At 63.6% G+C, this 27596-nt stretch overlaps 2 protein-coding genes across 8 annotated transcripts in view; both read right to left on the reverse strand.

Annotated features, from left to right (window-relative positions):
- Positions 1 to 22199, reverse strand: TGM1 (transglutaminase 1). 2 transcript variants are annotated; one of them, XM_050918936.1, is made up of 15 exons: positions 22121 to 22199; positions 17708 to 17938; positions 17370 to 17561; positions 13541 to 13792; positions 11431 to 11549; positions 11131 to 11238; positions 10794 to 10968; positions 9843 to 9981; positions 9644 to 9747; positions 9224 to 9312; positions 8572 to 8725; positions 6459 to 6740; positions 2169 to 2329; positions 1148 to 1284; positions 1 to 744 (listed from the first exon to the last, which is right to left on the reverse strand). In XM_050918936.1, the coding sequence occupies exons 2-15, from the start codon at positions 17931 to 17933 to the stop codon at positions 474 to 476; spliced, it is 2409 nt and encodes an 802-aa protein (XP_050774893.1). In that variant the 5' UTR covers positions 17934 to 17938; positions 22121 to 22199; the 3' UTR covers positions 1 to 473. The 2 variants fall into 2 exon arrangements, with proteins under 2 accessions (XP_050774893.1, XP_050774894.1); XM_050918937.1 differs by lacking the exon at positions 22121 to 22199 and adding an exon at positions 19860 to 19877.
- The window catches only part of RABGGTA (Rab geranylgeranyltransferase subunit alpha), a 12757-nt gene continuing 7271 nt past the window's right edge, over positions 22111 to 27596 (reverse strand). For all 6 annotated transcript variants that reach the window (XM_050918942.1, XM_050918941.1, XM_050918940.1 and 3 more), the window contains 10 exons: positions 24976 to 25058; positions 24804 to 24905; positions 24532 to 24637; positions 24407 to 24458; positions 23788 to 23876; positions 23583 to 23671; positions 23372 to 23488; positions 22826 to 22939; positions 22534 to 22621; positions 22111 to 22344 (listed from right to left, as the gene is read on the reverse strand). In XM_050918942.1, coding sequence (XP_050774899.1) covers positions 22196 to 22344; positions 22534 to 22621; positions 22826 to 22939; positions 23372 to 23488; positions 23583 to 23671; positions 23788 to 23876; positions 24407 to 24458; positions 24532 to 24637; positions 24804 to 24905; positions 24976 to 25058 — 989 coding nt within the window. In that variant the 3' untranslated portion in view covers positions 22111 to 22195. The remainder of the gene's footprint in view (positions 22345 to 22533; positions 22622 to 22825; positions 22940 to 23371; positions 23489 to 23582; positions 23672 to 23787; positions 23877 to 24406; positions 24459 to 24531; positions 24638 to 24803; positions 24906 to 24975; positions 25059 to 27596) is intronic.

The raw sequence follows: 27596 nt of genomic DNA on the forward strand, positions 1-27596 counted from the left end.
CAGCTCAGGGCCAGCCATGGCAGGGGGGCTCCCGGGCTGGGGAATCTCCCCCCCACCTCCCCAAATCAACCCCTCGTCCAGATCCACCTCCGCTGCCGTGCCCGAGCCCCCAGGGTGGGGGGTAGGGAGCAGCAGGGGGCCTGCTGGGGGGGAACAGCTAAGGGGGAACCCAGGGGTCCGGGAAGAGCTGTTCCCGCTGGCTGACGGTTGGGGGGTGGAAAGCAGGGGCGATGGGGCAGCATTGGGGAGGACGGCAGCTGGGGGTACTTCAGAGAGGGGGTGAGGGGATGGATGGATGGAGACAAAGGGGGGCAGGTGTGGGGGGATGGAGGGGGACGAGTGGAGGGAGGGGTGAAGGGGGAGGATGGATGGATGGATGGAGCCGCATTTCAACACTGCTGGAGGTGGCAGGGGTGTGGGCAGACACCCACTCCTGCCTGTGGCACAGAGCACCCCTTTGCCTCCTGTGGGGCTCAGCCAGCGCGGCCTGGCTCTCGGTGCCGGGCGGGGGAGTTCCGGGGGTTTGGCTGGCGTGAGGGGGAGCCCCGTGCTGGGGAGCCCCTGGCTGGGGAGCTGCGAGCAGGGGCCGGCTGGCCCCCTGCAGCCGGGGCCACATCCACAGTCACCACCCCGTGGACCTGGGAGAGCTGTGGGCTGTCCAGGCTGGCCACCAGCTGGCGCCGCCCGGCCCGGAGCGGCACGAAGGTCTGGCGGAAGGAGATTGTCTGATGCCCGCCGATGGTCCTGTGGGGAGAGGAGAATGGGTCAGGACGCCTGGGTACCACACCAGTCCTAGGAGTGGAAGGTGTCTAGTGGTTAGAGCAGGGGGAAGGGGGCTGGGTGCCAGGACTCCTGGGGTCCATCCCTGGCTCAGGGAAGATGGGGTTTCTAGTGGTTAGAGCAGAGGGGTGCTGGGAGCCAGGACTCCTGGGTTCCATCCCTAGCTCTGGGAGGAGAATGAGGTCTAGTGGTTAGAACGGGGGATGATGGAAGCCAGAACTTCTGGGTTCTTTCCCCAGCTCAGGGAGGATAGTGGGGTCTAGTGGTTGGCGTGAGGAGGGGGGGGAGCTGGAAGCCAGGACTCCTGGGTTCCATCCCTGGCTTTGAGAGAGGAGTGGAAGCAGAGGGGAGAGGGAGGATCACTCACCCTATGTTCGTGGCCTTGGGGCTGGACACCCCCGACCCCTCCATGTGGAAGACAGCACCCGTCAGCGTCTGGGGCAGTGGGTTCTTGAAGACGACTTGCACTTGCGTCTCCTTCCCCACCACAGCTGGGCCCAGCACCTGAGAGAGAGAGAGAGAGAGAGAGAGGTGAGAACCCAGGTGTCCGGGCCATCTTCATGCTCCCCCCTACAGCCTCCCGCCTCCGGTGATCCCAGGTATCGGAGTAGCCTCTTTCCACCTGCACTTGCAATGAGAACCCAGGCGTCAGGACCCCCCTTTACCGTGAACCTCAGGTTCCCCCCTCCCCAATAGTGTGAGAACCCAGGCATCTGGGCTGCAGCCCGCAGTCAGAGAACCCAGGTGTCCAGGCTCCCTTACTGCGAGCATCAGGTCCCCCCACAGTGAGAGAACCCAGGCGTCCAGGCCGCCCCCCCCCCCCCCCGCAGTCAGAGAACCCAGGCATCCAGGCTCCCTTACTGTGAGCATCAGGTCCCCCCATAGTGAGAGAACCCAGGCATCTGGGCCATCCCCCGCAGTCAGAGAACCCTGGGGTCTGGGCCCCCCCCAGCAGTCAGAGAACCCAGGCGTCCAGGCTGCCCCCCGCAGAGAACCCAGGCATCTGGGCCATCCCTCACAGTCAGAGAACCCAGGCATCCGGGCCCCCTTACCGTGAACCTCAGGTTCACCGCAACAGTCAGAGAACCCCGGTGTCCCGCTCAATAGTCAGAGAACCCAGGTGTCCAGGCCGCCCCTCGCAGTTAGAAAACCCAGGTGTCCAGGCTGCCCCCCACAGTCAGAGAACCCTGGCATTGGGGCAGCCCCCTGGAGTCAGAGAACCCAGGCATCCGGGCTGCGCCTCGCAGTCAGAGAACCCAGGCGTCCGAGCTCCCACCCCCGCAGTCAGAGAACCCAGGTGTCCGAGCTCCCCCCCCAGCAGTCAGAGAACCCAGGCGTTCAAGCTCCCACCCCCGCAGTCAGAGAACCTTGGCGTTCGGGCCCCTTACCGTGAGCGTCAGATCTGGCGTGCGCAGGCGGAAGCTGTGCTGCTTGGCGAGTACCTGCCCTGTCTGAGCCACCTTCCCCGAGATGCTGAGCATGAGGGCCGCCTGGTCCACGAGGTGGGGCTGGTACTCGGTGTAGGACACCACCATGCGGACGGACTGGGCTGCAGGGGGCAAGGAGGGGGTCAGAGAGCCTGGCGGGGGTGGGGGGCACCTGCCCAAGGACTGGGGCATCCAAGGTCACAAAGGGGCTGGGTATCGGGGAGTTCAGAAGCTGGCGGTTCAGGGTGACTTGGGGGGCTAGGTGAGGTGGCTGTGCAGGAGATGAGATCAGGGCTCACAGGCATGTGGGGGGTGTGGACTGAGGCTTAGGGGACAGGGTGATTTGTGGGTTAGTGATCAGGAGATAAGGGTTTGGGAACTGGGGGGCTCAGGAGATTGGGGTTCAGGGAGATTTAGGGGTGTGGATTAAGGTTCGGGGGTTTGGGATCTGGCATTGGGGAATGGATTGGGGCCCAGGGGATCAGGGTTGCAGGAGGTCGGGGGATGGACTGTGGGCTGGAAGGTCAGGCTCTGAGGTTGGTGGGGGTTTTGTGGGTTCAAAAGCTGGGGGATGTGGGATTGGGATTCAGGGGGATAGACTGGGGGCTGGGGGGTCAGAGTTCAGAGACCAGGGGGCTCAGGGTTGCAGGGGGATAGTTTTTCAGGGGTGTGGGCTGGGGGCCAGGGGCTCAGGTCTGCAGGGAGTCGGGGTTCGGAGGGAAAGCTTGGGGCCAGGGGCTCAGGGCAGCAGGGGGATCGGGGTTGGGGGGGGAAGCATGAGGCCGGGAGCTCAGGGCTGCAGGGGGTCGGGGTTGGGGTGAGGAACTGGGGGCCGGGGGCTCAGGGCTGCAGGGGGTCGGGGTTAGGGGGAGGAGCTTGGGGCCTGGGGTTCAGGGCTGCAGGGGGTCGGGGTGTGACGTTATTGATATAAACTGGGACCATATAGAACATGGGTTGCAACCAAGGTCCTGTAGCGGCACCAAATCCTAGGTAAAGGGGGTCATATAAGGTGTCTAAGACCAGGTTACGGATTACTGGTTATGATTATGCTGTCTGTATGTCTGTAGCATTTTGATAGTTGAAGTTATGAATACTGGCTCTATGCTGTCTGTATTGCAAACTTGTGTTGTGTTACTGGGAAAGATCCCAGACAAGTTGGTGTCAGCTCTGTTTAGCCTGCTTGATGGCCCATTAAGGACCATCACCTACACAATTGTCCCATCGAGAGAAGGCAGTTATGCCCTGTGACTCAGCAGGGTGTGCAGAAACTGGCCCATGTGACTGCAAACTCCATTTTGCTGTAACTTTCCACAGCAGGAACAAAGGAGTGTTCTTACACCTGGAAAAGCCTATATAAGGCAGAGGCCTCATCTCCATTTTGTCTTCAGTCCTGCTTCTTACCTCTGGAGGGACTTTGCTACGAACAGAAGCTCTGCACAAAGGACTGAATGACCCATCCCAGCGGGGGATGTTCTCCAGAGACTTGATTTGAACCTGCAGTTTACTCCCTCACTGCTACAAGCCTGAACTAAGAACTTTGCCATCACGGTATGGAATTGATTCCATTTAACCAATTCTAGCTCTCATCTCTATCTTTTTCCTTTTATGAATAAACCTTTAGATTTAGATTCTAAAGGACTGGAAACAGCGTGATTTGTGGGTAAGATCTGATGTGTATATTGACCTGGGTCTGGGGCTTGGTCCTTTGGGATCGAGAGAACCTTTTTCTTTTACTGGGGTGTTGGTTTTCATAACCATTCATCCCCAGGACGAGTGGCACTGGTGGTGACACTGGGAGACTGGAGTGTCTAAGGAAATTGCTTGTGTGACTTGTGGTTAGCCAGTGGGGTAAAACTGAAGTCCTTTTTGTCTGGCTGGTTTGGTTTGCCTTAGAGGTGGAAAAACTCCAGCCTTGGGCTGTGACTGCCCTGTTCGAGCAATTGGTCCCAAATTGGCACTCTCAGTTGGGTCCCGCCAGAACCACAATGTCACACGGGGCTAGGAGGGAGGAGCTTGGGGCCTGGGGTTCAGGGCTGCAGGGGGTCAGGGCTAGGGGGGAGGAACTGGGGGCTCAGGGCTGCAGGGGGTCAGGGTTGGGGGGAGGGGCTGGGGGCTCAGGGCTGCAGGGGGTCGGGGTTGGGGAGAGGAGCTGGGGGCCGGAGGCACAGGGCTGCAGGGGGATCGGGGTTGGGGGGAGGAGCTGGAATCTCAGGGCTGCAGGGGGATCGGGGTTGGGGGGAGGACTGGGGGCTCAGGGCTGCAGGGGGATCGGGGTTGGGGAGAGGAGCTGGGGGCCGGGGGCTCAGGGCTGCAGGGGGATCGGGTTTGGGGGGAGGACTGGGGACTCAGGGCTGCAGGGGGGAGGAGTTGGGGAGAGGAGCTGGGGGCTCAGGGCTGCAGGGGGGAGGAGTTGGGGAGAGGAGCTGGGGGCCGGAGGTTCAGGACTGCAGGGGGATCGGGGTTGGGGGGAGGAGCTGGGATCTCAGGGCTGCAGGGGGTTGGGGTTGGGGGGGAGGACCTTGGGGCCGGAGGCTCAGGGCTGCAGGGGGATCGGGGTTGGGGGGAAGAGCTGGGAGCTCAGGGCTGCAGGGGGATCGGGGTTGGGGGGAGGAGCTGGGGGCCAGGGGCTCAGGGCTGCAGGGGGTCGGGGTTGGGGGGGAGGACCTTGGGGCCGGAGGCTCAGGGCTGCAGGGGGATCGGGGTTGGGGGGAAGAGCTGGGAGCTCAGGGCTGCAGGGGGATCGGGGTTGGGGGGAGGAGCTGGGGGCTCAGGGCTGCAGGGGATCGGGGTTGGGGGAAAGAGCTGGGGGCCGGGGGCTCAGGGCTGCAGGGGGATCGGGGTTGGGGGGAGGAGCTGGGGGCTCAGGGCTGCAGGGGGATCGGGGTTGGGGGGAGGAGCTGGGGGCTCAGGGCTGCAGGGGGATCGGGGTTGGGGGGAGGAGCTGGGGGCCAGGGGCTCAGGGCTGCAGGGGGTCGGGGTTGGGGGGGAGGACCTTGGGGCCGGAGGCTCAGGGCTGCAGGGGGATCGGGGTTGGGGGGAAGAGCTGGGAGCTCAGGGCTGCAGGGGGATCGGGGTTGGGGGGAGGAGCTGGGGGCTCAGGGCTGCAGGGGATCGGGGTTGGGGGAAAGAGCTGGGGGCCGGGGGCTCAGGGCTGCAGGGGGATCGGGGTTGGGGGGAGGAGCTGGGGGCTCAGGGCTGCAGGGGGATCGGGGTTGGGGGGAGGAGCTGGGGGCTCAGGGCTGCAGGGGGTCGGGTTTGGGGGAGGAGCTGGGGGCTCAGGGCTGCAGGGGGTTGGGGGGAGGAGCTGGGGGCCAGGGGCTCAGGGCTGCAGGGGGATCAGGGTTGGGGAGAGGAGCTGGGGGCTCAGGGCTGCAGGGGGATCGGGGTTGGGGGGAGGAGCTGGGGGCCAGAGGCTCAGGGCTGCAGGGGGATCGGGGTTGGGGGGAGGAGCTAGAGGCTTAGGGCTGCAGGGGGTCGGGGTTGGGGGGAGGGGCCGGGGGCTCAGGGCTGCAGGGGGTCGGGGTTGGGGGGAGGGGCCGGGGGCTCAGGGCTGCAGGGGGTCGGGGTTGGGGGGAGGAGCTGGGGGCCAGGGGCTCAGGGCTGCAGGGGGTCGGGGTTGGGGAGAGGAGCTGGGGGCCAGAGGCTCAGGGCTGCAGGGGGATCGGGGTTGGGGGGAGGAGCTGGGGGCCAGAGGCTCAGGGCTGCAGGGGGATCAGGGTTGGGGGGAGAAGCTAGGGGCTCAGGGCTGCAGGGGGATCGGGGTTGGGGGGAGGAGCTGGGGGCCAGAGGCTCAGGGCTGCAGGGGGATCGGGGTTGGGGGGAGAAGCTAGAGGCTCAGGGCTGCAGGGGGTCGGGGTTGGGGGGAGGAGCTGGACGCTCAGGGCTGCAGGGGGTCGGGGTTTGGGGGAGGAGCTGGGGGCTCAGGGCTGCAGGAGGATCAGGGTTGGGGGGAGGAGCTGGGGGCCAGGGGCTCAGGGCTGCAGGGGATCAGGGTTGGGGAGAGGAGCTGGGGGCCAGAGGCTCAGGGCTGCAGGGGGATCGGGGTTGGGGGGAGGAGCTGGGGGCCAGAGGCTCAGGGCTGCAGGGGGTCGGGGTTGGGGGGAAGAGCTGGACGCTCAGGGCTGCAGGGGGTCGGGGTTTGGGGGAGGAGCTGGGGGCTCAGGGCTGCAGGGGGATCAGGGTTGGGGGGAGGAGCTGGGGGCCAGGGGCTCAGGGCTGCCAGGGTTCAGGGGGCTGGGAACCAGGGCTCACCTCCTCCTGGCGGGATCTCCACCTGCCGGCTCTCCTGTTTGAAGGTGCTCCCCGTCACGCCCGTGTAGAACATGGGGGCCAGGTGCAGGCTGAGGGACACGCTGCGGCTGCTGCTCCCCCGGTTGCTCAGGGCCACCTGGACGCTCACGTCCTGGCCCATGATGGCCTCTGAGGTCTCCACGCTCAGCGACACGTCCTCGGCCCACTCCTTGTTCTTGTAGATGTGCGCCTTGGTGCCGTGCCGTGCCGCTGTCTCCACCGCCTGCCGCTCCGCTTCCGAGCCTGGGGGGGCACAAGGGGTCAGCGAGGGCGGGAGGGGATCCCAGCTGGGCCTGCCCCGCAGGGACCAGGGTCCTTGTGCAAGGGTGGGCACTTGTGCGCCAAACAGCAGTGCCTGACCATGCTCGTGGGTGCAAACACCAGGATGTACAAAGTGAGTGTGCAAACAGAAATGAGTAAGTGTGTACATTCAGAAACAAAAGCCTGCAGATGTGGGTGTGCAAGGATGAGTGTGGCAATGCAGAAAATGACCGTGCAAACAGGATTTTTAAGTGTGCAAACATGGCAAAGCGAGTGTGCAGGCATGTGCATGCGACAGTGTGGAAATGCACAAAAAGGTCTTTCCAACATGTGTCAGTGTGCACGAATGAGAGCGTTCAAGTGCAGAAAACGGAGCGTGCATACAGCTGTGTACATGCACAGAAGTGTGCAAAAGTGACAACACATGAACATGAGTGCAAAGAAAAGTGAGCGTGCAAACAAATGTGTGAGTGCACAAGAGGGAGTGGGCAGGCAAAAAAGCGCACGTGGAAACGTGGGGGTGCAGAGGTGAGCATGCACGTGGAAAAGCAAGCATGCAAACATGATTGTGTGTGCCAGCGTGCGTGTGCACAGCTAGCCGGTGTCAGGGTAGTGTCAGCCTGGGATATGAACACTCGGCAGGTACAGGGGCTCTCTGGGGCTGTTTTCCCATGAATTCCGCTCCCGCCCGCTGGGCCACGGCCCACATACCCGACACCAGCCCAGCGTTTGGCACAAGCAGCGAGGAAAGGTGTCCAAAGCCAGCCACGCTCATTCCAGAGCTCAGCGTGCACCGAGGAGGGGCCAGCCCGGCCCGGCCCCTGGAATCCACTCTCCAAAGCAGAGCTAAGCCAAGCCCCAGAACAAACACGCAGTGAACCGGCACAACAGGGTGGGGTGGGTCGTAGGGATGTGTCAAGAGTTTGGGAGTGTTTAAAATCCTCCTGCACTGCTGAAAGCCCAGCCTCTGTGTTAGAGGCATGTCACAGCTCCACACGGGGCAGCTTCCCGGACTGAACCCTCTCGCTGCTGCTGGTGCGCAGCAAGAAATCAGCCGGCTGCTGGCGGGGGTCCAGCGATCGAGTGATCACCAGCACACAGGGAGACGTGAGCATGCAAACATGGATGGGGGAGGGCACAGGAACAAGCGTGCAAACCAAAACAGTGTGCAAGCACGCCACTGTAGTGCAGAAGACATGCACACGAGCGTGCAAACACTGACACCTGACTGCGCAAACAGGGCGGCGAGAGAGAAGGGCAAGAGAGCTAGTGAGTGTGCGCAAGTGCAAGAATTCATGTGCCCAGTGAGTGGGTATGTACGTAAGAGAGTCCAAAGGTGCATGAGAGACCTGCAGGAGTCAGTGCTGCACTTGCACAAGGCTGTGCACGAGTGAATGTGCTTTCCAAATCGAGGGCACAGATGGGAATGGAGGAGCGCGCAGGCAGGAGCCCAATAACTGAGCGTGCATGACGACAGGTGCTTCCCAAAGTGCAAGTGCAACAGAGAGCAAGTGCGTGACTAAGGGTGCAAGAGTGAGCATGCACATGCAGAAGAGGGAATGTGAAGTGTGCAACAGTATGCACGTTCAGAAGAGGGCACAAGAGTGAGCATGCCCAGGCAGAAGAGGGCATGTGACACGTGCCAGAGCCAGTGTGCAAATGCAGCCGAAGTGACATGAGCAAGCGTGCACGATCGAGTGTGCACACGCAAGTGCTTAAGGCGGTGCGATTGTGGGGGGCTGGTCAGGCGGGCGGCATGGGTGAGAGGCCCGGCCCCCCTGGCACTGTCCACTCCCCCATGCCTGGCGCGTACCCTCGGGGTGCTTGTAGATATCGGTGACGTCGTGACGCTCGTGCGAGCCCACGGCCTTGGTGCTGATCAGGTGCCCAATGGCCTTTTCCTCCACGTAGACGATTTTGTAGGTGCCGTCGGCCTGGCGCTGCCAGTACACCTTGTCGCTGTTCACCTGGGGGGGCGGGGATTGGGTCAGCACCCCACAGAGACCCCGCCCCTTCACAGCCCCACAGGGAGACCCCGCCCCTTCACAGCCCCCATGGAGTGTCCCTGCCCCCACGTGACCCCACTCCTTCACAGCCCCCATGGAGTGCCCTGCCCCCACAATGACCCCACCCCTTCACAGTCCCCACAGGGAGACTCTGCTCCTTCACAGCCCCCACAGAGTGTCCCCGCCCCCACGGAGACCCCACCCCTTCAAAGCCCCCACGGAGTGTCCCTGGCCCCATGGAGACCCCATCCCTTCATAGCCCCCACAGGGAGACCCCGTCCCTTCACAGCCCTCACAGGGAGACCCTGCCCTCATGGAGACCCCGCACCTTCACAGCCCCCACAGGGAGACCCCACCCCAACACAGTGTCCCACGGACAGACCGAGACCCCACCTCTTCACAGCCCTCCCCCAAATACTGATTTTCATCTTCAGGGGGAGCAGACTTCCCCCCCAATACCTCAGCAAAGATGAAGGGTGCGTCGTACTTCAGGTACACCAGCCCGTTCTTAATGGCCTCCACCGAGCAGGGTCCACAGCAGAAGATACCTGGGGGGAGCGGTTAAAGGGGGAAGGTATGGCCAGGATGGGGGGAAGGGGTGGTGGGGATGAGAGACACACACAGTCAGACCCAACAGCCCCCATGGGGCTTGGGGCCCAAAAGCCACGTTCCCGTTGTCCTGGGGAACTTCCCGACACTGGATCCCACCCACCAACAGAGGAGAAGTGTGCGCTGGGGGAGGGGGCTTCTCACGCTACAGCAGCAGGGGACCCCCTCTGACCAAGACCCCCTCATCTCATCCCCTGGCTCTGCCTTCAAACCTATCCCCCAGCCTCCCCCTCTTCTCCCCTCCCCCCTCTTCCTCTGCCCCCCACTCACCACTGCTGGTCTCTTGGGGGGTGGCATCGACCACTTGCCACCCATCGTACCCCGAGGGCAGGTCGGGCCGGGTCATCCAGCAGTCGTTCCATACATGGAAATTCCTGGGGGACAGAGGGGGGGGTCACCAGTTGCCTCAGAGCTCCTGCTGGAGTAGCTGGGAGCTGCCCCCAGCGCCCTCCGGTGGCCACCCCCTCACCAGACGGAGTCGGCGTTGAGCCGTTCCAGCGGTTTCATGTTCTCGTCGAAGTAGATGTCCATGGTGAGGCTGACGTCCGTGTCGTGGGCCGAGTTGTAGTTGGTGACTGTGCGGGTGGCGATCCCAAAGCACCGCAGGACTGGGGAGGGGGCAGAGCAAGGGGGGGGGTGTCAGGAGCTGCCATGGGGGGACATGCCCCCCCCCCTCCCTGCAGGATCCCCCACGCGTGATCTCTGTCTGGCCTCTTCATTCGTTCCCTCCCTCCCTCCTCCTTCCCCTTCCATCACTTCATTCCCCCCATTCCTCCCTCCCCTCCTTCATCCTCCGTCCCCCCATCTTGCTCCCTCTTCCCTTCCCTCTGTTCTTTCATTCCTTCTCTCCTTCCCCCGCCTCCCTCCTCTCTTTCCAGTCCTCCAGTCCCTCCGTCCTGCGAGCCCCACTTCCGTCCCCTCTCCTTGCTTTTCAGTCCCTCTAGTCTTCCTCTCCCTGCGTCCCTCCACTGCTTCTCTCTCCATTCTTTCCTTCCCTCTTCCCCACCCTTTGGTCATTCCCTCGGCCCCCCAGAGACCAGTCAGACCAGAGCCTCCCCCAGTGGTGTCCCCCAGTGGCCAGTAGGGAGCAGTGCACGTCCCCCCACAGCAGTGCCCCCCAGTGGCCAGTCGGGGGTAGCATGTCCCCCCCCAGCAGTGTCCCCCAGCGGCTAGTTGGAGGCAGCACATCCCCGCCAGAGGGGTCCCCCGACAGCCGGCCAGAGGTGGCATGTCCCCCCCAAGTGGCCGGCCGGGTCTGGCACGCCCCCACAGCAGTGCCCCCCAGTGGCCAGTTGGCAGCGCGTTTCCCCCAGCAGTGCCCCTGGCGGCCAGCTGGGCCTGGCACTCCCCCCCAGTGGTGTCCCCTAGTGGCCAGTGGGAGGCAGTGCCCCCTCCCCCAGAAGAGGCGTGCCCCATTTACCACTGGTGACGACGCCGGCGAAGACCCAGCACTGGCCGTAGAGGACGGGGTAGCCAGTGCGGTGGTACTGCCGCAGGATGTCCACGCTGCCCACCCAGGCCGAGGGGTTGGTGCCCCGCGAGTAGTCGCCTGTCCAGTTCCCCACCAGCACCCCGTTGTCGTCCAGGGAGTTCACCTGCCCCACACCAGGGGAGGGGAGAAAGTGGTGAGTGGGGGGAGAAAGGACGGGGGGGGGACTGAAAGGACAGACAGTTGTCGAAGGTGGAGGCCAGGATGGGATGGGGGATGGGATGGGGGGGGAGGTGCCTCCCTGCCTGCGGGCCCCTCCCCCACTCACCATGGCGGAGACGACGCGGGAGACGCTGATGGGGTCCCCGCGCCCCGAGTGGGGCATCCCACGCCGGTCCAGGATGTACAGGCAGGCGTCCAGCATCCCCCGGTCAAACTAGGGGGGAAGAGACAGGGGTCAGTGCTGAATGGCCCCCTAGGATACCCCCTCCCCCTCCTGCCCAGGACCCCTCCCCTGGGGTACCCCCTCTCCCATCCCCCTCCTGCCCCAGGACCCCTTCCTTAGGATGCCCCTCCCCCTCCTGCCCTGGGACTCCTCCCTCCCCCATCTCTGCCCCCCCCGTCCCACCTGCCCATAGTTCCAGGTGCGCTCCCCGATCTGGCTCTCGGTGCCATAGTAGATGCGCCCGCTCTCGTTGAGCACGTATTCCTCCAGCCAGTCGTCGTGCGGCAGGTACACAGCATCCTCTGGGGGGCGGGGGGAGAGCCCATCAGCCCCGCCCACTGCACCACAGCCCCGCCCTCAGCCCCGCCCACTACCCCTCTGCCCCTCCCTCGGCTCTGCCCCCTGCCTCACTGCCCTGCCCATCAGCCCCGCCCACTGCACCACAGCCCCGCCCTCAGCCCTGCCCACTACCCCTCCGCCCCTCCCTCGGCTCTGCCCCCTGCCTCACAGCCCCGCCCTCAGCCCCGCCCACTACCCCTCTGCCCCTCCCTCGGCTCTGCCCCCTGCCTCACTGCCCTGCCCATCAGCCCCGCCCACTGCACCACAGCCCCGCCCTCAGCCCCGCCCACTACCCCTCTGCCCCTCCCTCGGCTCTGCCCCATGCCTCACAGCCCCGCCCTCAGCCCCGCCCACTACCCCTCTGCCCCTCCCTCGGCTCTGCCCCCTGCCTCACTGCCCTGCCCACTGCACCACAGCCCCGCCCTCAGCCCTGCCCACTACCCCTCCGCCCCTCCCTCGGCTCTGCCCCCTGCCTCACTGCCCTGCCCATCAGCCCCGCCCACTGCACCACAGCCCCGCCCTCAGCCCTGCCCACTACCCCTCCGCCCCTCCCTCGGCTCTGCCCCCTGCCTCACAGCCCCGCCCTCAGCCCCGCCCACTACCCCTCTGCCCCTCCCTCGGCTCTGCCCCCTGCCTCACTGCCCTGCCCATCAGCCCCGCCCACTGCACCACAGCCCCGCCCTCAGCCCCGCCCACTACCCCTCAGCCTCGCCCACTGCCTCACAGCCCCACCCTTGCCCACTACCCATCGGCCCCTCCCTCAGCCCTGCCCCCTGCCTCACAGCCCCGCCCTCAGCCCTGCCCACTACCCCTCTGCCCCTCCCTCGGCTCTGCCCCCTGCCTCACTGCCCTGCCCATCAGCCCCGCCCACTGCACCACAGCCCCGCCCTCAGCCCCGCCCACTACCCCTCAGCCTCGCCCACTGCCTCACAGCCCCACCCTTGCCCACTACCCATCGGCCCCTCCCTCAGCCCTGCCCCCTGCCTCACAGCCCCGCCCTCAGCCCTGCCCACTACCCCTCTGCCCCTCCCTCGGCTCTGCCCCCTGCCTCACAGCCCCGCCCTCAGCCCTGCCCACTACCCCTCTGCCCCTCCCTCGGCTCTGCCCCCTGCCTCACAGCCCTGCCCATCAGCCCCGCCCACTGCACCACAGCCCCGCCCTCAGCCCCGCCCACTACCCATCGGCCCCTCCCTCAGCCCTGCCCCCTGCCTCACAGCCCCGCCCATCAGCACTGCCCACTGCCTCAGTCCCGCCCCTCGGCCATTCCCACCACCCTGCCCACTGGCCCAAGCCTCACCCTCTAACCCGCCCACATCAGGTACACTGCATCCTCCCCGCCCTGCTCTCCTGTGCTAGGTACACCACGTCCTCTGGGGAGGAGGGGTCCATCAGCCCCACAGTCCCACTCTTCCCCATAACTCCACCCCTAAATCCTTCTGCTCCAGGTATAATGGCTCCCCCAGGTGTTGTGAGCTTCCCCCGGGCAGTGCCCCCACTTCCTGCAAGCCTGACCCCCAGCAGCTGCAAGCTTCCCTCCTGCAGTGCCCCCACGCCCCATAAGCCTGACCCCCATGGGCTGTGAGCTTTCCTCCAGCAGTGCCCCCATGCCCTGTGAACCTGACCCCCATGGGCTGTGAGCTTCCTCCCGGCAGTGCCCGCACATCCCACGCCCTGTGAGCCTGACCCCCATGGGCTGTGAGCTTCCCCCAGCAGTGCCCCCACACCCCATGCCCTGTGAGCCTGACCCCCATGGGCTGTGAGCTTCTCCCTGACAGTGCCCCCATGCCCTGTGAGCCTGACCCCCATGGGCTGTGAGCTCCCCCCCGGCAGTGCTCCCACACCCTGTGAGCCTGACCCCCATGGGCTGTGAGCTTCCCCCCGGCAGTGCTCCCATGCCCTGTGAGCCTGACCCCCATGGGCTGTGAGCTTCTCCCCGGCAGTGCCCCCGACTCACCGCGGCACCAGGGGTTGAAGAGGATGTAGATCTCATTGCTGGGGTCGAAGGGCATCTGGTACTCGCCAGCCGGGCTCCGCGTTTTGACGCTGAAGCGGTACTTGCCGATGACAGCGGTGGGGGCGGTGCTGACCCGCAGGGACAGGCTGTCATCGGTGGAGTCCGTCACCTCGGCTGCCCAGCCCAGTCCGGGCAGCGGGGCCCCCACCGGCACCAGGATGTGTGTGGCCTTGGACACCTGGGGTGTGGGGCCTGTGGGGGGGAGACAGGGAGTGAAACCCTTTGCGGAGTACCCCCCCGGTCCTGTGGTCAGCCCCCTGCCCAGCCCCCCTCTATTCCCTGACACCCCACTCCCAAAGCCCTCCAGCCAGCTCCCTGGCCCAGCCCCCCTCTATTCCCTGACACCCCACTCCCAAGGCCCTCCAGCCAGCTCCCTGGCCCAGCCCCCCTCCAGCCAGCCCCTCGCTCCACCCTGCCCAGCCCCCCTCTATTCCCTGACACCCCACTCCCAAAGCCCTCCAGCCAGCTCCCTGGCCCAGCCCCCTTCTAGCCAGCCCCTCACCTCACCTTGCCCAATCCCCCTCTATTCCCTGACACCCCACTCCCAAAGCCCTCCATCCAGCTCCCTGGCCCAGCCCCCCTCCGGCCAGCCCCTTGCCCCACCCTGCCCAGCCCCTCTCTATGCCTTCACACCCCATCCCCCAACAAGACAGACAGACCCCCACCAACCCTTCCCCCCCTCTGGCCCGCCCCTTCTAGGAGAAACTACCACCCATCCCCCCACACTCTGTCCATCTACCCCTCCCCCTTTCTCTAGGGATGGACCAGTCATCCCCATGTACCCCCATCCCTGGGCCCAGACACCCAGATATATCTGATCTCACATAGCATAGGACTGGAGAAGCACTGATGGAGGAAGCTCGCAGCCCCAGTGTGTCCCTAGCCAGGGGCACTGCTGGGGGAAAGCTCACAGGCCTGGCACATCCCTGGCTGGGGGCACTGCTGGGGGGAAGCTCACAGACCCAGCATGTCCTGCTGTCCCAGCCCTGTGATCTCAGCTCCAGCAGCAAGTCTGGGCAGGAGGGGCCCCTCCCAAACCTGTTTGACCCGAGTGTGGGGGAGCCGGGGTGGGGCCCAGTGGGGTGCGGTTGCCCCGCTTCCCTTCCACACCCTGCTGCCTCCCACAGCCTCGCTCTCAGCCAGCATGGGACTGCTGCACTGCGAGCTTCCCCACAGCAGTGCCCGCCGGCTGGGGGAGTGGGGTCTCCAGGGCTGTGAGCTTTCCCCCAGCAGTGCCTCAAGCTAGGGGGAGGGAAGCGGTTTCTAGGGCTGCGAACTTCCCCCCAGCAGTGCCCCCAAACTGGGACAGTGGGGTCTCCAGGGCTGCAAGCTTCCCTCCAGCAGTGCCCTCAGATGGGACAGGGGGAGAATCGGGTGTTGTGAGCTCCCCGCCCAGTGGTGCTACGTGGCCTCAGGGTCTGGCCAAGCAAGGAGGGGTGTGGGAATGTGGTCACCACATCTGGGGAGCTGCCGGAGCAGGCGGTGGCTAATGATGGGGTGGGTTTGTGGCCCCAGGGGGTGGGACCTGGGAATGGGGGTAATTACAGAGCTGGTTGGGCTGGCGACCAAGGGAACAGGCCGCGCCTCGGAGCCAGCCCCGTGGAGAGGCAGAATTCCTCCCCCCCGATCAGCCTCGGCCTCTCGTATGAATGTCCAGACTGGGTCAGACCAAAGGTCCATCTAGCCCAGTGTCCTGTCTTCCAACAGTGGCCAATGCCAGGTGCTCCAGAGGGAACGAACAGAACAGGGAATCATCAAATGATCCATCCCCTGTCGCCCATTCCCAGCTTCTGGCAAACAGAGGCCAGGGCCACCATCCCAGCCCATCCTGGCTAATAGCCATTGATGGACCCATCCTCCACAAACTTATCTAGTTCTTTTTTAAACCCTGTTATGGTCATGGCCTTCACAACATCCTCTGGCGAGGAGTTCCCCAGGTTGACTGTGCGCTGTGTGAAAAAATGCTTCCCTTTGTTTGTTTTAAACCAGCTGCCTATTAACTTCATTGGGTGACCCCTAGTTCTTGTGTTATGAGGAGCAAATAACACGTCCTTATCTACTTTCTCCACCCCAGTCACGATTTTATTGACCTCTATCATATCCCTCCTTAGCCGTCTCTTTTCCAAGCTCAAAAGTCCCAGTCTTATTAATCTCTCCTCATACAGAAGCCGCTCCAGACCCCTAATCATTTTTATTGCCCTGTTCTGAACCTTTTCCAATTCCAATAGACCCTTTTTGAGATGGGGCGACCAGAACTGCATGCAGGATTCAGCAGGGGGTGCTGTGGGGAGCGGGGCCGGAGGTCCAGTAGTGGGGGTCCTGCCCTCCAGCACGTGATGCCATAGGTCAGTGGGGGGCACCGTGGGGCACTGGGGGGAACCACAGGGAGGCAGGGGGCACTGTGAGGTGGAAGGGAGGAGCAGCAGGGGGAGTTGCAGGGCTGTGGAGGCTGCTGGGGGGCAGCAAGGGGCACTGGGGGTGCCAGGAAGCAGCCAGGTGGCACTGTGGGGCAGCAGGGGGAAGCAGAGGGTGCCAGGGAGCAGCGAGGGGCAGTGGGAGCAGGAAGAGGGAAGCAGGGAGGTAACAGGAGTGCTGAGGGGCAGTGGGGCATAGCAGGGGCCTCAGGGATCAGCTCTCACCGATGAGCAGCTCCAGGCAGACCTGGGGCAGTAGGGGGTCCTGGGGAGCAGCAGGGTGGAAGTGAGGAGCAGCAGGGGAGCCACAGGGGCCCCTTCTTTCACTGATGAGCAGCTCCAGGCAGACCTGTTGCAGCTTGGAGTCATGGGGGAGCAATGGTGGGTGGAGACAGCAGGGGGTGCTGGAGAGCAGCGGGGGGGACAGCAGGGGGGACAGCAGGGGGCGCCGTGGGGGAGCAGCGGGGGGGACAGCAGGGGGCGCCGTGGGGGAGCCCCAGGGGCCTGGCTCTCACCGATGAGCAGCTCCAGGAAGACTCGGTGCAGCTTGGGGTCATAGGGGGAGCAGCGGGGAGTGGGGACAGCACAGGGCACTGGGGAGTAGCACGGGGCAGGGACAGCAGGGGCTGCGACAGGGGCAGGGGGCACCGTGGGGGAGCGCCAGGGGCCTGGCTCTCACTGATGAGCAGCTCCAGGCAGACCCGGTTTAGCTCAGGGTCATAGGGGGAGCAACGGGGGACAGGGATAGCAGGGAGCGATGTGGGGGGCAGGGACAGCAGGGGGTGCTGCGTGGGAGCCCCAGGGACCCGGCTCTCACTGACAAGCAGCTCCAGGCAGACCCAGTGGAGCTCGGGGCAGCAGGGGGCGCTGGGGAGCAGCAGGGCACAGGGACAGCAGGGGGTGCGGTGAGGGCAGGGGGCGCTGTGGGGGGCAGGGGCAGCAGGGGGAGCCCCGGAGGAGCTCCAGGGGCCTGGCACTCACCAATGAGCAGCTCCAGGCAGGCCTGGTGCAGCTCGGGGCAGCAGGGGGTGCTGGGGAGCAGCAGGGCACAGGGACGGAAGGGGGCACAGTGGAGGTAGGTGGCGACGTGGGGGGCAGGGACAGCAGGGGGTGCTGTGGGGGAACCCCAGGGGCCTGGCTCTTACCGATGAGCACCTCCAGGCAGACCTGGTGTAGCTCAGGGCAGCAGGTGGTGCTGGGGAGCAACAGGGCACAGGGACAGAAGGGGGCACAGTGGAGGTAGGTGGCGCCGTGGGGGGCAGGGACAGCAGGGGGCATGGCAGGGGCAGGTGGCGCTGTTGGGGGCAGGGACAGCAGGGGGCGCCGTGGGGGAGCCCCAGGGGCCCGGCTCTCACCGATGAGCAGCTCCAGGCAGACCCGGTGCAGCTCGGGGTCGTAGGGCTGCCGCAGCTGCAGGCGGATGTCAAAGGGCTGCCCCCGGCGCACAATCAGCTCGTCGTACTCGAACTCGTCCGTGTGGTGGGCTTGGCGATTCGCCCCCAAGCGCTGCCCCATCAGGTCCATGCCACTCACCACCAGCATCCCCTCTGTGGGACAGGGCGCCAGTCAGTCTCCTCCACTCCCTGCTGCCCCCAACACCCACCCAGGGGACCCCACAGTGGTGCCCAGATCAAGTCCAGTGCTGGTTCACCAGCATAGGGGTCCCCTCCTGCCCCTGGGGAACCCCCCTCACCCCGGATGACTGGCTGGGCCGGCCGGGACCCCGGCACCTCCCCCGGTGCCGGCCCCCAGTCTGTGTCGTCTCTGGTCCCTGTGCAGCATTTGCAGCATCTGCAGAATTTGCTGAAGAAGGATCGCTTCCTCCTTGCAGGCGGGGGATCACGGGGGCCGGGCTGGCGGACCCGGTAGCTGGCACTCGCCCACCTCCCCACATCCATCCGAGTATCGGGCTCCGGCATCCTGCCTGTGGTGGGAGAGAGACAAGCAGAGAACACAGTTCCCCGGTGCTGTTATATGTGACTGTTTCCCCGCTGTGCCCCACCCCAGAGGCAGCTGCATTTCAGTACTGGGCACATCACTTCCTGACATATGTTGGGGGAGGGCTGCCTGCCAAGCGGGCCACAGGAACCAAGTGATGGGGAAATCGGCCTCGAGACTGTGAGGAACTAGGTCAGAGATGCTTCACCCTGGCTCTGCGTCAGATGTCCAGCCTGAGTCAGGAAGGGAACGTGCATGGGGATGGACAGACAGCCGGGGAGGTGACGTTGGGATTTTGGGGGGTGTGAGGTGAGCCCAGAGCTGGCCAGGCTGCAGTACCTGGATTGGACACTGGTGGTGGTGGTGGTGGGGGGGCGGCTGTGACACGGGGGCGTGGCTGGGGCCCAGGGAAGCCAATGGGAGCACAGGGTGGGGTCAGGGCAGAGGGGTCAGTAGGGATTACCCTCTGCCCCAGGAACCCCACTGCGCTCCACCTGCTCACAGATTTAACAGGAAATCGAGGAATATGATGCCTCTGGAACCCAGGAGTCCTAACCCCCCCCCACCCCCCCCCCGCCCTCTAATCATTAGCTCCCCCTTCCCTCCTCCAGCTGGGGAGAGAACCCAGGAGTTCTGCCCCCCCATCTAGCCACTAGTCCCCCTCCCCTCCCAGAGCCGGAGACAGAACCCAGGAGTCCTGACACCCAGCCACCTCGCTGCTCAAAGTCCCTCTAATGCAGGCATTGTCAAACTGGGGGTCAGGATCCCTCAGGGGGTTGGGAGGTTATTACAGGGGGGATCACGAGCTGCCAACCTCCACCCCGAACCCCATGGTCACTGTGCCTCCAGCATGTGGAATGGTGGTAAATATAAAAGAAGTGTTCAGAGGCTTGGTTACCAGTACGAAAGTTTGAGCGCCACTGCTCTAAGCACCGCACATCCCTCTCCTCCCTGCAATGACTGAGGACCAGGGCTCTGGGGAGGGGACCCGGGACAGTCTGCCAGGGCCCAACCCGCCCCCAGGCTAAGCACCCCACACCCCCACCACCCCAAAGCACCCAGCTCCCGCAGCCCCCAAGCATCCCAACTCCCAAACTCCACCCCATTCCTTCTGCAGCCCCCAAACATCCCAGCACATCGTCCCCAGCCCCTCAGTATCCCAGCACCTCTTCCTCCAGCCCCCCAAACTTCCCAGCCCCCAAACTCCCAGCACCTCATCCCCAGCCCCCCAATATCCCAGTACCTCTTCCCCACACCCCAAACTTCCCAGTACCCCAAATCTCCAGCACCTCTTCCCCCAGCACCCCAAATCCCCAGCACCCCCAAATCCCCAGCACCTCTTCTCTAAGCCCCCCAAAATCCCCAGCCCCTCTTCCCCCACACTCCAAACTTCCCAGTACCCCAAATCCCCAGCATCTCTTCCCCAGCCACCCAAACTCCCAGCACCTCTTCACCCAGCACCCCAAAATTCCCAGCATCCCGAAATCCCCAGCCCTCAATATCCCAGCACCTCTTCCCCACACCCCAAGCTTCCCAGCCCCCGAAAATCCCCAGCACCTCGTCTCTCAGCACCCCAAACTTCCCAGTAACTCTTTCCCCAGCACCTCAAATCCCCAGGACCCAAACTCCCAGCACCTCTTCCCCAGCCCCCAAATTTCCACCAGTTCTTCCCCAAGCCCCCCAAATCCCCAGCCTCTCTTCCCTCAGCCCCCTAAACTCCTCCCAACACCTCTTCCCCAGCCACCCAAACTTCTCAGCCCCCAAATCCTCAGCACCTCTTCCCCAGCCCCACAATCTCCACCACCTCTTCCCCAGCCCCTCTGCCCCCTAAACTCCTCCCAGCACCTCTTCCCCAGCCCCCCAAACTTCTCAGCCCCCCTCCCCGCAGCCCCGGAGCTCGCACTCACTGGCCGGGCGCTCGCTCGCTCGCTGCGCTGCGCTCTGCTCTGGGGCCAGGCGCTGCGCTCCGGAGCTGGGAACGCAGGGGGCGGGGGGAGGAGCCGGGGGGCGGGGCCTGCGGGGGTCAGAAAGGGGTCCGCACCCAGGGACCCGCGAGTCACCCGTGACGCGAGGGGGGGGGGGAGAGGAGCTGGGTGACCTCAGCTGCCCCCAGGCACTTCCTCAGGCAGGGCCTGGCAACAACCCCCCCCCCGCCCTATCCATCCTCACAGCCCCCCCTCCCTGTCCATCCCCCCACCCCACCCCGCACCCCTTCCCATCCTCAGACCCCTCCCCAGACACCCCATCCCCACCCTGCACTCCATCCATCCCTGCACCCCTCCCCAGAGACACCCCCTCCCCAGCCCCCCCAGCCCTGTCCAACCCCCCACCCCACCCCCTTCCCATCCTCAGACCCCTCCCCAGACACCTCATCCATCCCTGCACCCCTCCCCAGACACCCCCTCCCCAGCCCCACCTCCCTGTCCCCTTACACACCCCTCAACCGATCTGTCCCCATCCACTCCATCTATCTCCCCACAGACACCCCAGCTAATCTAGCCCCATACGCCCCTCTCTCTCCATCCACCCCACTCCCTCGCTGTCTCTCAGCAGCTCCATCCCCTGCCCCTGGCCCTCTGCTCCGCAGGGCCTGTGCTGTGGGAGTCCCCCAGTCCCCTGCTGACTGGGGCCCACCACCGCCCTCAGCTTCCCTGTAACCACCTCCCTGAAGCAACGTCTCCTGCTCCCCCCAACCTGCCATGCCACTGAACAGCCTCCAGCAACCATTCTCCACATTGCCAGGACAGAGCTGGGAGAGAACCCAGGAGTCCGGGTTGCCAGGCTCCCTGCTCTAACCACTGGACATCCCTCCCCTCCCAGAGCAAGGACAGAACCCAGGCTAACCCCAGGAGCTGATGGGGCTGCATCGGGACAGGCCGTGGGAAGAGAGTGAGGCTGGGGGTTGTCTCAGCTGGGGGCAGATTGATGGGCTTGGGGGGGGGGCAGTGGGGCATCTCCTCCTCCCAGAACCCCTCAGCCTGCTCCTCCCCCCCGAGATGTTCATTGTGCCAGGGACAGGGGATTTCGGGCCCTAGTCAAGCCAATGCTGAAACAGACAAAACCAGCCCAACCTGCCCCACGGAGCCCAGGGATTCTCCCCCTGTGGGGAGGATGGCTCAGAACCAGCCCCAGGGTGGGGGCCTGGCTGGCTCAGGGGGGGCAGAGAATGGGACACAGGGCCTCTCCCACCAGCCCTGCCTGTGCCCCTCACTCCCCACACACAGCCCCGGCAAGCCCAGGCCTGGGCTCCCCCCCTGCCCAGTCAGGAATTTGGGAGGAGGGTGTGAAGTGTCTCCCAACTGAACCTGGCTCCCAGCCTGGGGTTCTTTGCACCAGTGAGGCCGGGGAGCGGAGGGGGAGGAGCCCCAGGTAGGGCTGGCTAGGTGCTGCCCCACATCACACAAGATCTGATGTGCCAAGAAACGCCCGGGATGTTGTAACCCCTGCGGTGGCTCCAGTTGTGTGTCGGGGTGTCACCGTTCCCACAAAGACCATGAAGCAACCACGGGCGAGCGGCGGATGTCGCGGCTTCCGCTGGGGTGCAGCAGCCCAACGGAGCACTGAGTGTGAGGAATTTGGTGTAACAGCTGGGGCCCCACCCCAGAGAGGGGTGATGTCAGAGCAAATTCCTTCTGCCCAGGGAGTGAGCCAGCAGCCGGGGGCTGGGCTAGTGGGGGCTGCAGGTCAGGGTGAGGGGCACCGGCAGGGCAGGGGGGCAGGGCTGGACTAGCAGGGCTGCGGGTGAGGAGGGGTAGCGGCAGAGCTGGGGGACAGGGAACGGGGGGGGGGAGCTGTGGGTCAGGAGGGGCACCAGCAGAGCTGGGGGGCCTGTGGTTCAGGAGTGAGGGGCACTGGCAGGGATTAGGAGTGGCTGGGCTGGACTAGCAGGGGCTGTGGGTCGGGAGGGATATTGGCAGAGCTGGAGGACACGGAACGGGGGGGCTGCCGGTCGGGAGGGGCACCAGCAGAACTGCGGGGGGCGATGGACAGGGGCTGTGGGTCGAGAGTGAGGGGCACCAGCAGGGCGTGGGGAGGGGTAGGGCCAGACCAGCAGGGTCTGTGGGTCGGGAGGGGCACCGGCAGAGCTGCGGGGGGCAATGGACGGGGGGGCTGCGGGTCAGGAGTGAGGGGCACCCACTGACTCAGTTCACACCAGGACGTTTTTAACCTTTTATTTCCCAGGTCCAATAAATTATTGGCGGGCGGGGGAGGGAAGGGGGCGGGGCCAGCCTTTCCCGGCCAATCAGGTGAGGACGATCTCCACGCGGGGCAGCAGCGCAGCCAGCTGTGATTGGGCATCGGGGAGGTCACCCAGGGGGTTCCCCCGCAGGGCCAGGAGGCAGAGCTTGGGGAAGGAGGCCAAAGGTCGCAGGTTGGAAGGTCGCTGGATGCCTGGGGTGGGCAAGGAGCAGCAGAGTCAAGGAGGGTGCAATGGCTAGAGGGGCCCAACCCCCCAGAGCTCCCCCCATCCCAGTCCTCCTCTGTCCCTCCTCCACCCCCTCTACTTTATCCCCTCCCCCACTGCCCTTCCCCTGCTGCCCGTGGGGGCTCCCTGCCCCATGCAGGGGAGCTGGAGGATACGGTTGCTGCAGGCTGAGAGCTCCTCCAGGCGGGGGAGGGGGGCCAGCCCCTCCAGGGTCTCGATCTGGTTCCCATCCAGCTCCAGCACCTGGGGACAGAGAGAATCGGTGACACGGCCCCCCCCCCGCCAGGACACCTGGGTCCCCCCACCTGCTCCTGGGCAGTGGGGGGGCCTAGCGGTGAGAGCAGGGCGGGGGGTCTGGGTCCCTCCCTGCCCCGGGGGTGGGGCTAGTGGTTAGACAGGGGGAGGAAGTTGGGCGCCCGGGTCCCTCCTCTCTCCGGGGTCTCTCACCTCGAGGCAGCGCAGCATGGCCAGGGCAGGAGGGAGGCCGCGCAGCCGGTTCCCCGCCAGGTTCAGGTGGGTGACGAGCGGCAGCTGCTCCAGGTGGCAGAGGACGGTCAGGCCCTGGGGGGCAGAGAGAGCTGGAGGGAGGAGGTCTTTGCTCCTCAGCCCCGCCCACCTACTTGGCCCCACCCTCTATTCCTCCACCTTATCTGGCTCCACCCACTTTTCATCAGCTCCATCCCTGCTGTCCCCTCCTACACATTCAGCCTCCTGGCTCCGCCCCCTGCCTTTCTGGCCCCACCCTGTTCTCTTAGCTCCACCCCTGTCCCCTGCTCCTACTCCTCCCCTAGCTTCACCTCCTGCCTCCCCTCTTGCATTGCCACACCCTCTGCCCCCTCTAGTACCGCCCACTTCCCATTTGGCCTCACTCATTGGTGCTCCCCCCTCCATCAATCCTCTAGTTCCACCCCCTGCCTCTCCCTGTTCTCAGCTCCGCCCACTAGCCCTCTTGCCCCTGTGCTTTGTTCTCCTGGCCCCGCCTCCGGCCCGTACCCGGCCGGACAGGTCCACCACCCTGGCCTCGGCGTACTCCATCCGCAGGATGCTGTTCTCCACCAGGAATCTGCTGCGCAGGTCGTCCAGATAGGCCGAGCGCATGGGGTCAGCGGCCTGGGGGGGGCAGAGAGATGGAGGGGGGCTGGGAAGTGCAGCTCTGAGCCCCGCTCCCCCAAAGATCCCCCTTTCCCTCCCCCCCGCCCCTCACCTTCAGGGTGTCGAAGTAGCTGAGGGTCTCGCGTTCGTACACCAGCGGGTCCAGGGCCCGCATGAGGAGGATGATGGTGAGGAGACACCCTGCAGAGACAGAGAGAACCCAGGAGTCCTGGCACCCAGCCCCCCGCGCTTTAACCACCAGACCCTGCTCTCCTCTCAGAGCCGGGAGAGAACCCAGGCGTCCGGGAGGTACCTACACTTGTTCTCCGGCTCCAGGGCCTGCAGCTCCTTACAGGACTCCAGTTCTGACTGCAGCACAGTTGACTTCTCCACGGAGAGCTCGCACCTGGGTGGGAGGTGGGATATTAGGGGGCTGGCCAGCACTTGGGATGGGTGGGGCCAGGGCCCATCCTGCAGGGGAGGGCTGCGCTGCACTCAAATGGGGGGGGCAGAGCTAGCTCTGACTATACACCGTGGGGGGGGGGTGGTGTTTTATTAAAGATACTCAAGGGATGGGGCCTAGTGTGAAACATGCACTTAAAGGGGGCGGTGGCAACCCCCAGGGGGTGGAGCCTATCTGCCTACACACAATCAGGAGGTGTGCTTTATCTGAGAGGTGGTGCTAGTCTCCAATGGAAAGAGACAGAGCTGCTCTTTAGGGGCGGAACCTGTCTGGAACACACTGGGGGGCGGGGCTACTTGGACAGACTGGAGGCGGGGCCATTCTGGGGGGGGCATGGCCTGTCTAGAACATGCACACTAGGGAAAGGGGCTATTCTGCAAGGAGTGGAGCTTCTGGGGGAGTAGGCAGGACTTCCCTCCAGCGGGTGGGGCCTCTGAGGCAGATGACTGAAGGTGGGGAGCAGGGTCCCCTACCTGAACATCTGCTCCTCGGTGACGGAGTCCCGGCACCAGCCGTCGCTGCGGCCTGGAGGGCAGAGGCAGAGTGTCAGGAGGGTGGGGAGAGGATTTTCGGGGTGTTGTGGGGGGTGTCTGGTTACCTTTGAAGAGGACGCACTCCTTCTGGGACTGCCCGCCTGCCCAGTGCACCCGGAAGGTGTGCTGGGGCCAGTGCTCGTTGAGGGCCGAGGCGGGCAGGTCGCACAGCTGGGGTGGAGGTGGTCAAGGAAAAAGGTTCTAGCCAGTAGACCTCACTCCCCTCCCAGAGAACCCAGGAGTCCTGGGTCCCAGCCCCCATCACCCTCCCACTCTAACCCACTAGACTCCATTCCCCTCCCCCAGTGGGCGAGAACCCAGGTGTCTGGGAGGATACCCACATGAGGCCGGGGCGGTTTCTCCCGTCAGGTGTGCGCCAATTCACTGTCAGGGGGGCCTCGTCTGCAAAGAGCAGCAGGTCGCAGGATCCTGGAGTCACCTGCCGGAGGAGACACTCGTAAGCCCCGAGTTAGCACTGCCTCCCTCCACCCCGGCTCACAGGTACTCACCACCACGGGCTGGGAGAAAGCCACCGCCAGCGAGGAGTCCTCTCGGCTCACGTAGACACACAGGATAGTCGGCTCTGGCTCGGCTGCGGGGAGAGAAGGGGGGGGTCAGCGTCACGGGACCAAGTCCTGGAGTAACATTTCTCAGTGCTGTGCGGTACTCAGGTACCTTCAGGGTATGCTTGGGTGGGGGGATCCCCATGCACCACGTGGTATCATTGGATCATGTCCTGGAGTGACATTACTCAGTGCTTCGAGTAGCAGCAGTACTCGGGTGCCGCCTGGGGGAGACAGCTCTATGCTGTGCATAGGACTCTAGTACCACTGGCCAATCCCCTGCAGTAACGTTACTCAGTGCTTCGAGTAGCAGCAGTACTCGGGTGCCGCCTGGGGGAGACAGCTCTATGCTGTGCATAGGACTCTAGTACCATTGGCCAATCCCCTGCAGTAACGTTACTCAGTGCTTCGAGTAGCAGCAGTACTCGGGTGCCGCCTGGGGGAGACAGCTCTATGCTGTGCATAGGACTCTAGTACCATTGGCCAATCCCCTGCAGTAACGTTACTCAGTGCTTCGAGTAGCAGCAGTACTCGGGTGCCGCCTGGGGGAGACAGCTCTATGCTGTGCATAGGACTCTAGTACCACTGGCCAATCCCCTGCAGTAACGTTACTCAGTGCTTCGAGTAGCAGCAGTACTTGGGTGCCGCCTGGGGGAGACAGCTCTATGCTGTGCATAGGACTCTAGTACCATTGGCCAATCCCCTGCAGTAACGTTACTCAGTGCTTCGAGTAGCAGCAGTACTAGGGTGCCGCCTGGGGGAGACAGCTCTATGCTGTGCATAGGACTCTAGTACCACTGGCCAATCCCCTGCAGTAACGTTACTCAGTGCTTCGAGTAGCAGCAGTACTCGGGTGCCGCCTGTGGGAGACAGCTCTATGCTGTGCATAGGACTCTAGTACCACTGGCCAATCCCCTGCAGTAACGTTACTCAGTGCTTCGAGTAGCAGCAGTACTCGGGTGCCGCCTGCGGGAGACAGCTCTATGCTGTGCATAGGACTCTAGTACCATTGGCCAATCCCCTGCAGTAACGTTACTCAGTGCTTCGAGTAGCAGCAGTACTCGGGTGCCGCCTGGGGGAGACAGCTCTATGCTGTGCATAGGACTCTAGTACCACTGGCCAATCCCCTGCAGTAACGTTACTCAGTGCTTCGAGTAGCAGCAGTACTCGGGTGCCGCCTGCGGGAGACAGCTCTATGCTGTGCATAGGACTCTAGTACCACTGGCCAATCCCCTGCAGTAACGTTACTCAGTGCTTCGAGTAGCAGCAGTACTCGGGTGCCGCCTGCGGGAGACAGCTCTATGCTGTGCATAGGACTCTAGTACCATTGGCCAATCCCCTGCAGTAACGTTACTGAGAAGTTATTCCCCTGCCCCACTGCTCCTCACAACTTCTTGTCAACTGCTGCAAATGGAGCATTTCGATCACCACTACAAGAAGCGTTTCTCTCTCCTGCTGGTGATAACTCACCTTAACTGATCACTCTCATTAGTGTGTGTTTGGTAACACCCATTGTTTCATATTAAATCACAGACTGTCAGGGTTGGAATGGACCTCAGAGGTCATCTAGTCCAACCCTCTGCTCAACACAGGACCAATCCCCAACTAAATGGCCCCCTCAAAGGTTGAACTCACAACCCTGGGTTTAGCAGGCCAATGCTCAAACCACAGAGCTATCCCTCTCCCCTATTTCTCTGTCTGTGTGTATATATCTATATCGTCCTACTGTATTTTCCACTGCATGCATCTGATGAAGTGGGCTGTAGCCCACGAAAGCTTATGCTCAAATAAATGTTAGTCTCTAAGGTGCCACAAGTACTCCTGTTCTTTTTGAGAACTTGAGTATCCTCCGTGCTATACGAGCAGTGGGGCACTGTTAGGGTATGCTCAGGGGAGATCTCAAAGACTCTTATAATACTCCAGTACCATTGCACAATGCCCTGGAGTAAGTCAGTGTTACAATGTCACCAGTGCTATAGGATTACTCGGGTACTATCATGGTGTACTTTGGGGGAGGAATCTACATGCATCACACAGCACTTGGGTCAAACGGACAACACCCTGCAGTGATCTTCCTCGCCAGTACTAAACAGTACTCAGGTACCATCAGGAGACAGTTCCATGGATCATGCGGTACTTGAGTATCACTAGAGGAAACCCTGGAGCAATATTACTCAGCACTTGAGTAAAGCCAGTACCACACAATATTCAGATAACATTAAGGGGCCACTTTGAGGAAGCAGCCCTGCTGTACCAAGCAGTATTCAAATACCACACAGTGAACACTCACCTATACTCCAGGGCAATACTACACAGTACTCAGGTATCTCATTGAACTCTGGGGACATAGCAGATTTCATACAATATTTGTGTAAGAGCTGCATTATCCCCCAGGCTGGTACTACTGTTCTGCATGCAGTACTGGGGTATCAATGCAGTATACCAGCCCTGGACTATGTAGTAACACTCTACTATACAGCAACTCCTCGCTTAACGCTGTACTTCTGTTCCTGAAAAATGTGACTGTAAGCGAAATGATGTTAAGCAAATCCAATTTCCCCATAAGA

Source organism: Gopherus flavomarginatus, chromosome 11 (assembly GCF_025201925.1).
Source record: "Gopherus flavomarginatus isolate rGopFla2 chromosome 11, rGopFla2.mat.asm, whole genome shotgun sequence".
NCBI classification, from domain to species: Eukaryota; Metazoa; Chordata; order Testudines; family Testudinidae; genus Gopherus; species Gopherus flavomarginatus.